Source organism: Hyperoodon ampullatus (assembly GCF_949752795.1).
Source record: "Hyperoodon ampullatus genome assembly, chromosome: X".
In the NCBI taxonomy this organism is placed as follows: domain Eukaryota; kingdom Metazoa; phylum Chordata; class Mammalia; order Artiodactyla; family Ziphiidae; genus Hyperoodon; species Hyperoodon ampullatus.
Genome location: NC_136913.1, coordinates 33550462 through 33566693, shown reverse-complemented (window position 1 = coordinate 33566693; position 16232 = coordinate 33550462). Strand labels below are relative to the sequence as shown.

General features: G+C 37.5%; 1 protein-coding gene across 1 annotated transcript in view; it reads right to left on the bottom strand.

The window, feature by feature from the left end:
• CFAP47 (cilia and flagella associated protein 47) overlaps positions 1-16232 on the bottom strand; it is a gene marked incomplete at both ends in the record, with an annotated part of 271498 nt that overhangs the window by 191509 nt on the left and 63757 nt on the right. Inside the window, 3 exon segments of the mRNA XM_079727989.1 lie at positions 15527-15566; positions 15570-15662; positions 15664-15687. Of these exon segments, the coding sequence (XP_079584115.1) occupies positions 15527-15566; positions 15570-15662; positions 15664-15687 (157 nt within the window).

Genomic DNA, 16232 nt, shown 5'->3' with positions numbered 1-16232 from the left:
GGGAGCTCTGGGATGTCAGACAGAGCAGGGGGAGGGGGTGGGAGGGAGTGGGTTGGGTCACCTGAGGTAGTAGTGGTGGTTAGACTTAATCTCCTTGGTATCTCTTCATGAGGTATCTTCCTCCAGCCAAGGGCAATCCCCTGGAGAAAGGGACAAACATAACCTGCCAGGAACCAACACCCACAACTGAGAGAGGGATGGAAAAGCCCAGTAATGGGAATCTGAATAGGCCCAAATAGCATATACAAGAGCCTGTAATCCTAACATTGCTTCATAAGTAAGAATAATTAGGAAGAAAAACAGGTAAGTTACTATAACACCCTTTTAAGTAGAAAAATAGTCTGGAAATGACATTTGGTATGCTTTAGTTATAGTATATAAACTATAAAGGTACTTAAGCAGATGCTTTCAATTAGAGACAAATAGTAGTATAGACTTCCTCAAAGACAGAAAAAAAAGTGCATAGATGTTTTTACAAGCACCTTCCTGCTGTTCCTTTGCTCCTGTCTGCTTAAAAAAGCTAGTTGCCATACCTTCACTTACTAAAGCTCATTATCTGAAAAATTCTATGTTTTAATGTAGCACGGATTCTCATGTTGAGAATCTTCTAAGATATGCGCATCCTGGGTGTCAGGCTCAGGAAACATTGAGGGTATTTACATAACTAAGAACAATTTTATCCAAGGGGAGTGAGAGTCTAGCCACACAAATTAGATTCAAGAACAGAGGTTAAGATTCAGAAGGGATTGATGATTTGCCTACATACCAGTGTGGATAACAGATACTATCACAGCCCTGCCTCTATCCCTGTGGCAGTCCAAGGAAGAGCAATAAAGGGGGAGTGAAAACTAAAACCCACCTCACTCAAACGCTTGAAAGCCCTGACAGTATAAAGGAGCCCTGCTTGGTTAGCTAACAGGGTCTACCCAAAGTGGAGATAAAATATATTTGCCCCACTTTAAGTGATATTGATGGCAAAGGTTCCATCTACAAGGCAAAGGAAATAGGAGACATAAAAGCCCTGACCATGGTTTGAAATAAAAGGCTTATACCACAGTCAGATTACAAGAAGAGAAAATGGCAGAACAGAAGTGTAATCAATCACCAATGCCTGCTAGAATAAAACGGCAGATGCTACAGGATAGCACAAAGAACAAGGACAAGATCTCACTAGGTGTGATTAAAAGAAATCTTAAGTCAATTAGAGACCCACATCTCTCAAGAGGCTGGGAAAAGTAAACAAGTTGCTTTCTGTGCTGCTTATTACGCTGTCCTTCCAAAGCCCTGTGACATGGGGGTGAGAAGTTATGTTAATAAGATCACTGGAATCATGGTTTGCACATAAGTGGGGGGTGTGTAAAAAAGTTAGAAAATGGATCAGATTTAGGACAAAGGGATTCGTTCTGGGGCCAGGGGTGGACAGAAAAACAGACTTTCAGTCAAAAATCAAAATGCTACCATTGTAACTTGTCCAAAAGGAGACTAACTTGTCCTAACAGTTTTCTGATTTTAAAAAAAAAAGACTAGAGGAATTTTTTAGTTATTTGAAATGTATAGATGCAGAGAGATACCTCTTATCCCCACATTTAAAAAAAATTATTGTGATAAGAACACTTAATACGAGATCTACCATTTTAAAAGATTTTAGGGGTATATTACAGTATTTTTATATGTAGACACAATGTTGTACAGCAGATTGCTAGAACTTATTCGTCTTGCATAACTGAAACTTTATACCCACTGATTAGCAACTCTCCATTTTCCCCTTCCCTAGCCCCTGAAAAGCACCATTCTTTTCCTTGTTTCTATTAGTTTGACTAATTTAATATCTCACATAAGTAGAATCACGCAGTATTTGTCTTTCTGTGACTGGCTTATTTCACTTAGCACAGTGTTCTCAAGATTCAAACATGTCACACATTACAGGATTTCCTTTTTTTTTTTTTTGGCTGTGCCCTGCAGCATGTGGGATCTTAGTTCCCCCAACAGGGATCCAACACACAACCTCTGCAGTGGAAGCGTGGAGTCTTAACCACTGGACAGACAGGGAAGTCCCCTTTTTTAATGATGAATAATATTCCATTGTAAGGATATACCATATCTTCTTTGTCCATTCATCCATCAATGACATGCCCCAACACATGCACAGAATCCCTCAGCAAAGTATGGGCAACTTATTGATTTAAAGCATTTAAGGAAATCACTGTTTAATCATTAGATGAGCACTAAATTGAGAGTTCAGTGGACACATAAGGAAAAGAATACAAATCTTACAGAATTAGTTCTGTAATGTCATTAAACAAACAAACAGTAACAATATTAACAACAAACCAAAAATTGCAACAACTACTGAGTGGAAGTGAAGTTCTCATTTCCATGGTAGCCATATTACATTACTTATAATGCCCCACTTTCAAAAATAAAATTTTGAGACACACGAAAGACCAACAGTGAATGATCTATACACAGGAAAAAAGATTGTCAGTAGAACCTGTCCCTGAGAAAGTTCAAACATTGCACATACACACACACATTTATATATAAATATATATTATACATAAATTGCGGAGTTGATGTACAGTAAATGAAATGAAAAATTCATTCAACATGGTTTCACCAGTAGATCTAAACTGACTAAAGAAAGAATCAGCCAACATGAAAAAAATGTCAGTTGAGTTCCTCCAGTGTGAGGAACAGAAGAAAACAGAATGAAGAAAACTGAACAGAGCCTCAAAGATCTATAGGACAACATCAAGTAAACCAATATACACAAAACAAGAATCCCAGAGATAGAGAAAGAGAGGGCAGAAAGACTATTTGAAGAAATAATGGCCAAAACCATACAAAATTTGATGAAAACCATTAACCGAAACATGTAAAAATTTCAATGAATTGCATGTAACAAATTCAAAGAGATCTACTCTCAGACATATTTGTCAAATGGCCAAAAACCAAAGGAAAGAGTCTTCAAAGCAGAAAAAGAAAAGTGACTCATTATATATATGGGATCTTCAATAATGTGAACAGCTGACTTATCAAAAACCATGAAGGCCTGAATGCAGTATGAAGACATATTTAAAGTACTGAAAGAAAAAGACTGTCAACCAAGAATTCTATATCCAACAAAATTATCCTTCAGAAATGAGGAAGGAATTAGGACATTCCCAGATAAACAAAAACTGATAGACTTCATCACCAGCAGACCTTTTCTAGAAGAAATACTAAAGGAAGCCCATGAAACTGAAATAAAAGGATACTAGACAGTAAACTGGATCACAGAAAGAAATAAAGAGGTAAAGGTAAATATATGAGTAAATATAAATGATAATATAAAAGTAGTTTTGTTTTTATTTTCCTTGATTATCTGATTTTTTTAAAATGCATACTTATTTCACTTAGCATAATGCCCTCCAAGTCCATCCATGGTGCTGCAAATGGCAAAATTTCTTTTCTTTTTATGGCTGAGTAGTATTCCATTATATATATATATATATATACACCACATCTTTTTTTTTTTTTTTTTTTTTTTTATACACCACATCTTTATCCATTCATCTGTTGATGAACATTTAGGGTGCTTCCATATCTTGGCAATTGTAAATAACGCTGCTACAAACATTTGGGTGCATGTATCTTTTCGAATTAGTGTTTTTTATTTTTTTCGCATGTATACCCAGGAGTAGAACTGCTGGGTCATATGGCAGTTCTGTTTTTAGTTTTTTGAGAAACCTCCATACTGTTTTCCACAGTGACTGCAGCAACATGGATGTACTTCAAGGGCATTATGCTAAGTTATATAAGTCAGATGGAGAAAGACAAATACTGTATGATATCATTCATATGTGGAATCTGAAAAAAAAATACAACGAATTAGTGAATATAACAAAAAAGAAGCAGACTCACAGATACAGAGACAAACTAGTGGTGAGGGGGGCAGGGGCAATATAGGAGTAGGGGATTAAAAAGTGCAAATTATTAGGTATAAAATAAGCTACAAGGATATATTGTACAGTATGGGGAATATAGCCAATATTTTATAATAACTATAAATGGTGTATACCTTTAAAAATTGTGAATCATTATATTATATGCCTGTAACTTATATAATATTGTACAACTAAACTTCAATAAAAGGAAAAAAAACCCTTAAAACTACACAGAAAAAAAGTATAAGAAAGTAGTATAAAACTGTGTTGATGGGATTATATTGTGCAAAGATGTAATTTGCATGACAATAATAGTACAAAGGAAGGGGATGCTATATTGGAGCAAAGTTTTTGCATACTGTTGAAATGAACTTGGTATTATTCTCAATTACATTTAAAAAAGTAACATGTTACTAGTATTTTCCAGGGAAGTCACTAAGAAAATACCTCAGAATTTTATTATGAAAGAAACAACAAGGGAAGTTAAATGTAAGCAAAAAGACAGATGTAAATCTTTCCTTAACTTCATTAGTAATTAATCAGTAAATATAAAATAATTCAGTACAGCAATGAAAAGGCTGAGATAAGTAAAATAAACTTTAAAAAATAATCCAAATTCATGTAATCTACAGGAGACACGTTTAGATTCAGAAACACAATTCAGTTGAAAGTAAAAGGATGGAGAAAGGATATACAGGCAAATAATAACGAAACAAGAGCTGTGGTGGCTATGATAAATTTAGAAAAAAATAAATATTAAGAAAAAAATTGCTACTATAGATAAATAAGGACATTATATGTACGGATAAGAGGACAAATCATAAAGAAGATATAACAACTTTAATCAAATATGCACTTAACAGAGCCACAAAGTACATGACGAAAACCTGGCAGAACTGAAAGCACAAATAAATAATTAAATAATAACCCTATAAAGCTTCAATACTCCACTCCCAATTGTGGGTAAGTCAAGTAGGTAGAATCACTAAAGAAATAACAGACTTAAACAATACTGTAAATGATCTAGACCTAACACACATCTATGGAACATTCCACCCAACAAGAGCAAAATACATACACTTCTCAAGGGCATGTGGAACATTCTCCTGGGTAGACCATACTTTAGTGTGTAAGGTAAGCCTCAATATATTAAAAATGACGGAAACCGGGCCTCCCTGGTGGCGCAGTGGTTGAGAGTCCGCCTGCCGATGCAGGGGATACGGGTTCGTGCCCCGGTCTGGGAGGATCCCATATGCCGCGGAGCGGCTGGGCCCGTGAGCCATGGCTGCTGAGCCTGTGCATCCGGAGCCTGTGCTCCGCAACGGGAGAGGCCACAGCAGTGAGAGGCCCGCGTACCACAAAAAAAAAAAAAAAAAAAAAAAAAAAAATGATGGAAACCATACAAAGTATGTTCTGCAACAACAATGGAATAAAAATAGAAATCAATAATGAAGTGAAATTTGGGAAATTCTCAAATATGTGAAAATTAAACAACACACTCCCAAAAAACGAATTCTTAAGAAATGGCAGGAGGAGCTTCAAGATGGCGGAAGAGTAAGACGCGGAGATCACCTTCCTTCCCACAGATACCTCAGAAATACATCTACATGTGGAACTCTCCTATAGAAAACCTACTGAACGCTGGCAGAAGACCGAAGACCTCAGACCTCCCAAAAGGCAAGAAACTCCCCACGTACCTGAGTAGGGCAAAAGAAAAAAGAATAAACAGAGACAAAAGGATAGGGATGGGACCTGCATCAGTGGGAGGGAGCCGTGAAGGAGGAAAGGTATCCACACACTAGGAAGCCCCTTCGTGGGCGGAGACTGTGGGTGGCGGAGGGGGGAAGCTTCGGAGCCGTGGAGGAGAGCACAGCAACAGGGGTGCAAAGGGCAAAGCGGAGAGATCCCGGCACAGAGGATCGGTGCCAAACGGCACTCACCAGCCCGAGAGGCTTGCCTGCTCACCCGCCGGGGCGGGCGGGGCTGGGAGCTGAGGCTCGGGCTTCGGTCGGATCGCAGGGAGAGGACTGGGGTTGGCTGCGTGAACAAAGCCTGAAGGGGCTAGTGCGCCATGGCTAGACGGGAGGGAGTCCAGGAAAAAGTCGGGAGCTGCTGAAGAGGCAAGAGACTTTTTCTTACCTCTTTGTTTCCTGGTGCGCGAGGAGAGGGGATTAAGAGAGCTGCTTAAAGGAGCTCCAGAGACTGGCGCTAGCCGTGGCTAACAGCGCGGACCCCAGAGACGGGCATGATACGCTAAGGCCGATGCTGCCACCAACAAGAAGCCTGTGTGCGAGCACAGGTCACTCTCCACACCTCCCCTCCCGGGAGCCTGGGCAGCCCGCCACTGCCAGGGTCCCGTAATCCAGGGACAACTTACCCGGGAGAACACACGGCGCGCCTCAGGCTGGTGCAACGTCACGGCAGCCTCTGCCGCCGCAGGCTCGCCCCGCATCCGTACCCCTCCCTCCTGCCAGCTTGAGTGAGCCAGAGCCCCTGAATCAGCTGCTCCTTTAACCCCATCCTGAAGCAACTTTAGCCACTGGGGACAGACGCCAAAAACAACGGGAACTATGAACCTGCAGCCTGAGAAAAGGAGACCCCAATAACAGTAAGTTAAGCAAAATGAGAAGACAGAAAAACACACAGCAGATGAAGGAACAAGATAAAAACCCACCAGACCTAATAAATGAAGAGGAAATAGGCAGTCTACCAGAAAAAGAATTCAGAATAATGATAGTAAAGATGATCCAAAATCTTGGAAATAGAGAAAATACAAGAAAGGTTTAACAAGGACCTACAAGAACTAAAGAGCAAACAAACAATGATGAACAACGCAACAAATGGAATTAAACGTTTTCTAGAAGGGATCAATAGCAGAATAACTGAGGCAGAAGAACGGATAAGTGACCTGGAAGATAAAATAGTGGAAATAACTGCTGCAGAGCAGAATAAAGAAAAAAGAATGAAAAGAACTGAGGACAGTCTCAGAGACCTCTGGGACAACATTAAACGCACCAACATTCGAATTATAGGGGTCCCAGAAGAAGAAGAGAAAGAGACTGAGAAAATATTTGAATAGATTATAGTTGAAAACTTCCCTAATATGGGAAAGGAAATAGTTAATCAAGTCCAGGAAGCACAGAGTCCCATATGGGATAAATCCAAGGAGAAACACGCCAAGACACATATTAATCAAACTGTCAAAAATTAAATACAAAGAAAACATATTAAAAGCAGCAAGGGAAAAACAACAAATAACACACAAGGGAATCTCCATAAGGCTAACAGCTGATCTTTCAGGAGAAACTCTGCAAGCCAGAAGGGAGTGGCAAGAAATATTTAAAGTGATGAAGGAGAAAAACCTACAACCAAAATTATTCTACCCAGCAAGGATCTCATTCAGATTTGATGGAGAAATTAAAACCTTCACAGACAAGCAAAAGCTAAGAGAGTTCAGCACCACCAAACCAGCTTTACAACAAATGCTAAAGGAACTTCTCTAGGCAGGAATCACAACAGAAGAAAAAGACCTACAATAACAAACCCAAAACAAATAAGAAAATGGGAATAGGAATATACATATTGATACTTACCTTCAATGTAAATGTATTAAATGCTCCCACCAAAAGACACAGACTGGCTGAATGGATACAAAAACAAGACCCATAAATATGCTGTCTACAAGAGACCCACTTTAGACCTAGGGACACACACAGACTGAAAGTGAGGGGATAGAAAAACATACTCCATGAAAATGGAAATCAAAAGAAAGCTGGAGAAGCAATTCTCATATCAAACAAAATAGACTTTAAAATAAAGACTATTACAAGAGACAAGGACACTACATAATGATCAAGGGATCAATCCAAGAAGAAGATATAACAATTGTAAATATTTATGCACCCAACATAGGAGCACCTCAATACATAAGGCAAATACTAACAGCCATAAAAGGGGAAATCGACAGTAACACAATCATAGTAGGGGACTTTAACACCCCGCTTTCACCAATGGACAGATCATCCAAAATCAAAATAAATAAGGAAACACAAGCTTTAAATGATACATTAAAGAAGATGGACTTAATTGATATTTATAGGACATTCCATCCAAAAACAACAGAATACACATTTTTCTCAAGTGCTCATGGAACATTCTCCAGGATAGATCATATCTTGGGTCACAAATCAAGCCTTGGTAAATTTAAGAAAATTGAAATCATATCAAATATCTTTTCCGACCACAACGCTATGAGACTAGATATCAATTACAGGAAAAGATCTGTAAAAAATACAAACACATGGAGGCTAAACAATACACTACTTAATAACCAAGTGATCACTGAAGAAATCAAAGAGGAAATCAAAAAATACCTAGAAACAAATGACAATGGAGACACGACGACCCAAAACCTATGGAATGTAGCAAAAGCAGTTCTAAGAGGGAAGTTTATAGCAATACAATCCTACCTTAAGAAACAGGAAACATCTCGAATAAACAACCTAACCTTGCACCTAAAGCCATTAGAGAAAGAAGAACAAAAAAACCCCAAAGTTAGCAGAAGGAAAGAAATCATAAAGATCAGATCAGAAATAAATGAAAAAGAAATGAAGGAAACAATAGCAAAGATCAATAAAACCAAAAGCTAGTTCTTTGAGAAGATAAACAAAATTGATAAAATCATTAGCCACACTCATCAAGAAGAAAAGCGAGAAGACTCAAATCAATAGAATTAGAAATGAAAAAGAAGTAACAACTGACACTGCAGAAATAAAAAGGATCATGAGAGATTACTACAAACAAGTGTATGCCAATAAAATGGACAACCTGGAAGAAATGGACAAATTCTTACAAATGCACAACCTGGGGAGACTGAACCAGGAAGACATAGAAAATATGAACAGACCAATCAAAGCACTGAAATTGAAACTGTGATTAAAAATCTTCCAACAAACAAAAGCCCAGGACCAGATGGCTTCACAGGCAAATTCTATCAAACATATAGAGAAGAGCTAACACCTATCCTTCTGAAACTCGCCCAAAATATAGCAGAGGGAGGAACACTCCCAAACTCATTTTACAAGGCACCATCACCCTGATACCAAAACCAGACAAGGATGTCACAAAGAAAGAAAACTACAGGCCAATATCACTGATGAACATAGATGCAAAAATCCTCAACAAAATACTAGCAAACAGAATCCAACAGCACATTAAAAGGATCATACACCATGATCAAGTGGGCTTTATTCCAGGAATGCAAGGATTCTTCAATATATGCAAATCAATCAATGTGATACACCATATTAACAAAATGAAGGAGAAAAACCATATGATCATCTCAATCGATGCAGAGAAAGCTTTTTTTTTTTTTTTTTGTGGTACGCGGGCCTCTCACTGTTGTGGCCTCTCCCATTGCGGAGCACAGGCTCCGGACGCGCAGGCTCAGCGGCCATGGCTCACGGGCGCAGCCGCTCCGCGGCATGTGGGATTTTCCCGGACCGGGGCACGAACCCGCGTCCCCTGCATCGGCAGGCGGACTCTCAACCACTGCACCACCAGGGAAGCCCGGGAGAGAAAGCTTTTGACAAAATTCAACACCCATTTATGATAAAAACCCTGCAGAAAGTAGGCATAGAGGGAACTTTCCTCAACATAGTAAAGGCCATATATGACAAACGCACAGCCAACATCATCCTCAGTGGTGAAAAACTGAAACCTATCCACTAAGATAAGGAACAAGACAAGGTTGCCCACTGTCACCACTATTATTCAACACAGTTTTGGAAGTCTTCGCCACAGTAATCACAGAAGGAAAAGAAATAAAAGGAATCCAAATTGGAAAAGAATAAGTAAAGCCACCACTGTTTGCAAGTGACATGATACTCTACATAGAGAATCCTAAAGATGCTACCAGAACACTACTAGAGCTAATCAATGAATTTGGTAAAGTAGTAGGATACAAAATAAATGCACAGAAATCTCTGGCATTCCTATACACTAATGATGAAAAATCTGAAAGTGAAATTAAGAAAACACTGCCATTTACCATTGCAACAAAAAGAATAAAATATCTAGGAATAAACCTACCTAAGAAGACAAAAGACCTGTATGCAGAAAATTATAAGACACTGATGAAAGAAATTAAAGATGATACAAATAGATGGAGAGATATACCATGTTCCTGGATTGGAAGAATCAACATTGTGAAAATGACTCTACTACCCAAAGCAATCTACAGATTCAATGCAATCCCTATCAAACTACCACTGGCATTTTTCACAGAACTAGAACAAAACATTTCACAACTTGTATGGAAACACAAAAGATCTGAAATAGCCAAAGCAATCTTCGGAACGAAAAATGGAGCTGAAGGAATCAGGCTCCTGGACTTCAGACTATACTACAAAGCTACAGTAATCAAGACAGTATGGTACTGGCTCAAAAACAGAAATAAAGATCAATGGAACAGGATAGAAAGCCCAGAGATAAACCCATGCACATATGGTCACCTTATCTTTGATAAAGGAGGCAAGAATATACAGTGGAGAAAAGACAGCCTCTTCAATAAGTGGTGCTGGGAAAACTGGACAGGTACATGCAAAAAGTATGAAATTACAACACTCCCTAACACCATACATAAAAATAAACTCAAAATGGATTAAAGACCTAAATGTAAGGCAAGACACTATCAAACTCTTAGAGAAAAACATAGGCAGAACAATCTATGACATAAATCACAGCAAGATCCTTTTTGACCCACCTCCTAGAGAAATGGAAATAAAAACAAAAATAAACAAATGGGACAGAATGAAACTTAAAAACGTTTGCACAGCAAAGGAAACCATAAACAAGACCAAAAGACAACCCTCAGAATGGGAGAACATCTTTGCAAATGTAGCAACTGAGAAAGGGTTAATCTCCAAAACTTACAAGCAGCTCATGCAGCTCACTGTCAAAAAAACAAACAACCCAATGTAAAAATGGGCAGAAGACCTAAATAGACATTTCTCCAAAGAAGATATACAGATTGCCAACATAACACTGAAAGAATGCTCAACATCATTAATCATTAGAGAAATGCCAATCAAAACTACAATGAGATATCATCTCACACTGGTCAGAATGGCCATCATCAAAAAATCTAGAAACAATAAATGCTGGAGAGGGTGTGGAGAAAAGGGAACCCTCTTGCACGGTTGGTGGGAATGTAAATTGATACAGCCACTATGAAGAACAGTATGGAGGTTCCTTAAAAATCTAAAAATAGAACTACCATATGACCCAACAATCCCACTACTGGGCATATACCCTGAGAAAACCATAATTCAAAAAGAGTCATGTACCAAAATGTTCATTGCAGCTCTGTTTTAAATAGCCAGGGTATGGAAGCAACCTAACTGTCCATCAACAGATGAATGGATAAAGAAGATTTGGCACATATATACAATGAAATATTACTCAGCCATAAAAAGAAACGAAATTGAGATATTTGTAGTGAGGTGGATGGACCTAGAGTCTGTCATACAGAGTGAAGTAAGTCAGAAAGAGAAAAACAAATACTGTATGCTAACACACATATATGGAATCTAAGAAAAAAAATAAATAAGGTCATGAAGAACCTAGGGGCAAAACAGGAATAAAGACACAGACCTACTAGAGAATGGACTTGAGGATATGGGGTGGGGGAAGGGTAAGCTGTGACAAAGTGAGAGAGTGGCATGGACATATATACACTACCAAATGTAAAACAGATAGCTAGAGGGAAGCAGCCGCATAGCACAGGGAGATCAGCTCGGTGCTTTGTGACCACCTAGAGGGTTGGGATAGAGAGGGTGGGAGGGAGGGAGACGCAAGAGGGAAGAGATATGGGAACATATGTATATGTATAACTGATTCACTTTGTTATAAAGCAGAAACTAACACACCATTGTAAAGCAATTATACTCCAATAAAGGTGTTAAAAAAATCCAATAAAAATCAAAACAGAATACACTGCAAAGACAGATGATCACAAATAACAGCAAAAGTACACATTACTCAACCACAAACATTCTTCTAAAATTATAAACTTTTTGATCTGATTCAGATTTGTACCTTAGATATCTATACTTGTTTTAAAGTGGAAACTATGAAGAATTCATATATGCAAAGTAGAGGAATGGTCATTGGGAAGCATGCATAAAATCTAAGCCAGAAAATTATACATACCACATTGATCCTTTTCAGTCACTATCTCAGTTAGTGATTTAATCCCAATAATTTTGTGTCCATTTTTCTGATGACAGCCAGGTATTTAGGGAGCTTACCAAACAGAAATTTGTTTGACTCTCAAACAAATTTGTTTGACTCTGAAATCTGACTCTCAAAAGTCTGAATCCAAAAACTGTTCAGACTCCCATAGAATACATCATGATGAAACAAAGTAGTTGGCCATTTTTACCAATTAAAAATAGCTTACAATTATCATTAATACTATAAACACATTTATGACATATTAAATGCTAAAATATAAGAGCATAACAAAAAAGCAGAATACTGGGCTTCCCTGGTGGCGCAGTGGTTGAGGGTCCGCCTGCCGATGCAGGGGACACGGGTTCGTGCCCCGGTCTGGGAGGATCCCACATGCTGCGGAGCGGCTGGGCCCGTGAGCCATGGCCGCTGGGCCTGCGCGTCCGGAGCCTGCGCTCCGCAACGGGAGAGGCCACAACAGTGAGAGGCCTGCGTACCGCAAAAAAAAAAAAAAAAAAAAAAAAAAAAAGCAGAATACTATAATGTGCACGTGTTATTCCTCAAATATTATAGTACAGTATATTATAGTATATAATATACTATGTGTATAGTATATTATAGTATAATCAAGCCTTTGCTGATGCAGCTTCCATCTAGTTGTGGACTTAAAGAAAGCCTATCCAGAATTATTGGATGACTGCTGGAAAGCCTACATCTTCAATGAGAAAAGTCATAACAATCTGAAAGATGAAGCTTTTGTAGTGGATATTTGAGTGAGGTCCAGCAATTCAAATGATACCTATTGCTAGGCATATCACCCACTAGACCAATGTAACCAGGCCCAATGCCTTTGTTCAAACTGGTGAGAATGAAGCAATCTCTTTTTCAACAGATCTGCACATGAGAGAATGGAAGCCTGTTTTAAATGACCACATGACTCTGATAATGATTTAGCAGATTTGAAAAATAAGAAAGAAACCAGGTAATCTTTAGAGCACCTGGTTCCAGCCATGCCTAAACACAGGAAATCTATTCCTAGGTTTTTGCATTAGATGAGTCAAATAAATTAACTTTTACAGTTAAGATAGTCTGAATTGTGAGAGGATCCTTAAGTCCTTCAAAACATTAAATTTAAGAATCTCTCATTGGGCTTCCCTGGTGGCACAGTGGTTGAGAGTCCGCCTGCCGATGCAGAGGACACGGGTTCGTGCCCCGGTCCGGGAAGATCCCACATGCCACGGAGCAGCTAGGCCCGTGAGCCATGGCCGCTGAGCTTGCGTGTCCGGAGCCTGTGCTCTGCACAGCAGAGGCCACAACAGTGAGAGGCCCACGTACCGCAAAAAAAAAAAAAAAAAAAAAAAAGAATCTCTCATTAATAAGAACTGTTTAACCATGGAATGGATAAATGTAACAAATTGCTATTGGAAGCAAATGCCATAAAATAAATAAATTTGCTCTTGGGAGCAAATCTCAGATGATTTAAGGACAAACAATGTAAGACAGCAGGAAGAGCTCAGATAAAATATTTGTCATGATAATAGAAGCAAAAGAAAATACAAAAGTATTTTTGAAAGAAAAGCAATGGGTGGGAGGAAGAAATAGATCAAAAATGATTATTTTCCCCCACATTTAGTATTAAACACTTCATCTTTGTATCTGAAAAGAATAGAACTAAAAGGGAAAAATACAAGGAGTAAACACGATAGCTGCCAGATTAGTGAAACTTCCCATCAAAACGATGAAAATGTGTGCCATTCTAATATTATGTAAAAAGTATTAAAATATAATCAACCTGTAGGCTACCTCCAGATGGAGAGAACAGAACTGAATACATTGTACAATGTTTTCTCCCTTGCTCCCAAGCCCCTTGCTCAGTAGTTGTCGGTTCTCAGAATAATACCATTGAGGACACACTGTTGACCAGCAAACGTCAGAGTGAAGAAAAAAAAAAAAAAGAAATGGCAAAGTAAATTTTTAAATATAACTGTAGATTAAAAGGAAAACAAAACATATCAAAATTTATGGGATGCACCTAAAGCAGTGCTCAGAGTGAAATTTATAGCTATAAATGTCTCCATCGAAAAGATATTTCAAATCAATACCTAACACCTTGCACCATAAGAGACAAGGGGGAAAAAAATTACAGCCAAACAAAGTAGAATAGAGAAGATAATAAATATTAGAACAGAAATTAATTAAAGTATAGGAAAAAATTAAGAAAATCAAGTTGGTCTTTGAAAACATTATCAAATTTTAAAAACCGTTAGCAAGAATGACCAAGAAAGAAAAAAGAGAGAAGATTCAAATTACAAAAGTCATGAATAAAAAAAAGGGAAAATAATACTAACTTTTCAGAAATTTAATAGAAGGATTATAAGGAAACACAATGTACAGCTGTATACAAACAAATTAGATAACCTAGATGAAATGTGCAAATTTCTAGAAAGACACAAATTACTTAAACTGACTCAAGAAGAAATATAAAATCTGAATAGACATAGAAAGGGATCGAAGTAGGAATCAAAAGACTTCCCACATAGAACAGCCAAAACACAAACAACTTCATTGGTTAAATGTACTAAACATTTCATGAAGAATTAATATTAACCTTCACAAAAACAGAAATGGAGGGAATACTTCACAAGCCATTCTCTAAGACCAGGTTAAGAGAAATAAACAACTCTGTTTATGGTCAACTGCATTTCAACAAGGTACCAAGATAATTTAGTGGGGAAAAGATATTCTTGTTCTTTATATAATGATGCATATAAAATGACACCTTAATTACTGTAAAAGCATGTTATTCTTTGAAGGGAAAAACTCAATTACATGCCATTTTCTAGAAACTGGAAAAAATAATCTACAGTTCATTTAGAAAAGCAAATGTATAAGAATTGCCAAAAATGTTTGAAATATATGTTTAGTGAAAGAAAATTTGCCATACCAATTATTAAAAGGTACAAAAAACTTTTTGTAATTAAAAAAAAAAAACAGAAAAGTGGAAATACAGATAAACAGACATCCTGGCCAGCTTTCCCCAAAGCAAGCAATCCAAGAGGAAAAGTCAGATGTTGCAGTGCCTTTTCTGATCTAGCCTTAGAAGTCACACACCATCACATCCATAATATCCCATGGGTCATATATTAGCTCTATTTGATGTGGGAGGGGACTATATAATAGCATGAATACCAGGAGGTAAGGATCACTGGGTGTCATTTATAATGACAGTTACCACAAAATTTTAGTAAGAAATTTCTTAAAACTGTTTTAAGAACATATAACAAATAATCTAAACTTTTATATACTTGATAAAATATGTGAAGGATAAACTGATATAGAAACAACAAATACAGAAAAAAAGTACTTACCTGGATAGAAATTTATAGAAGCATTACACTCTTCAATTGGTCACAGAGTCCTACTGAGTATGCTAAATTTGAATATGCCATCTTCGAAAAGTTTACCAGTATTACTAATATCGAAATTCCACTCTTCATCTTTTTTTTGAAGTATTATGTAAAACAAGATCCTGTTCACACATAAAAAATAAAAGAAGAGATTTATAAAGATTATAACATGCAATATAAATTTAGTTTGTATTGCTATAGCAACTTGATAGTCCTAGGCACAAAGTCAAGCAATTAAATGTGGTAATCATAGATAAAATGTTTTAAAAGTGATGTTAGGCAAACAAAGGGGTATGCAAATATGTTCGCAGCCTGTCAATAACTATGAAAAGTACTCAAAGGAGCTATGCTAGTTATCAAGGACGCAGAGTAACAAGAACCTTCATTCATGATGGTGAGAATGCAAATTGGTGCAGTCACTTTGGAAGACAGTTTGACAGCTTCTTATAATGTTAAACATATGTCTACCAAGTGACCCAGTAATCCTACTCTTAGGTATTTTTTTAAATTGAAAATTTATGCTCACACAAAAATCTGTATGTGAATGTTTATAATAGCTTTGTTCATAATCACCAAGCAATGGAAGTAGAAACAAACAAGATTTCCATTGACAAATGAATGTATAAACAAACTGTGGTACATCCATACAATGGGATAAAATTCAGTG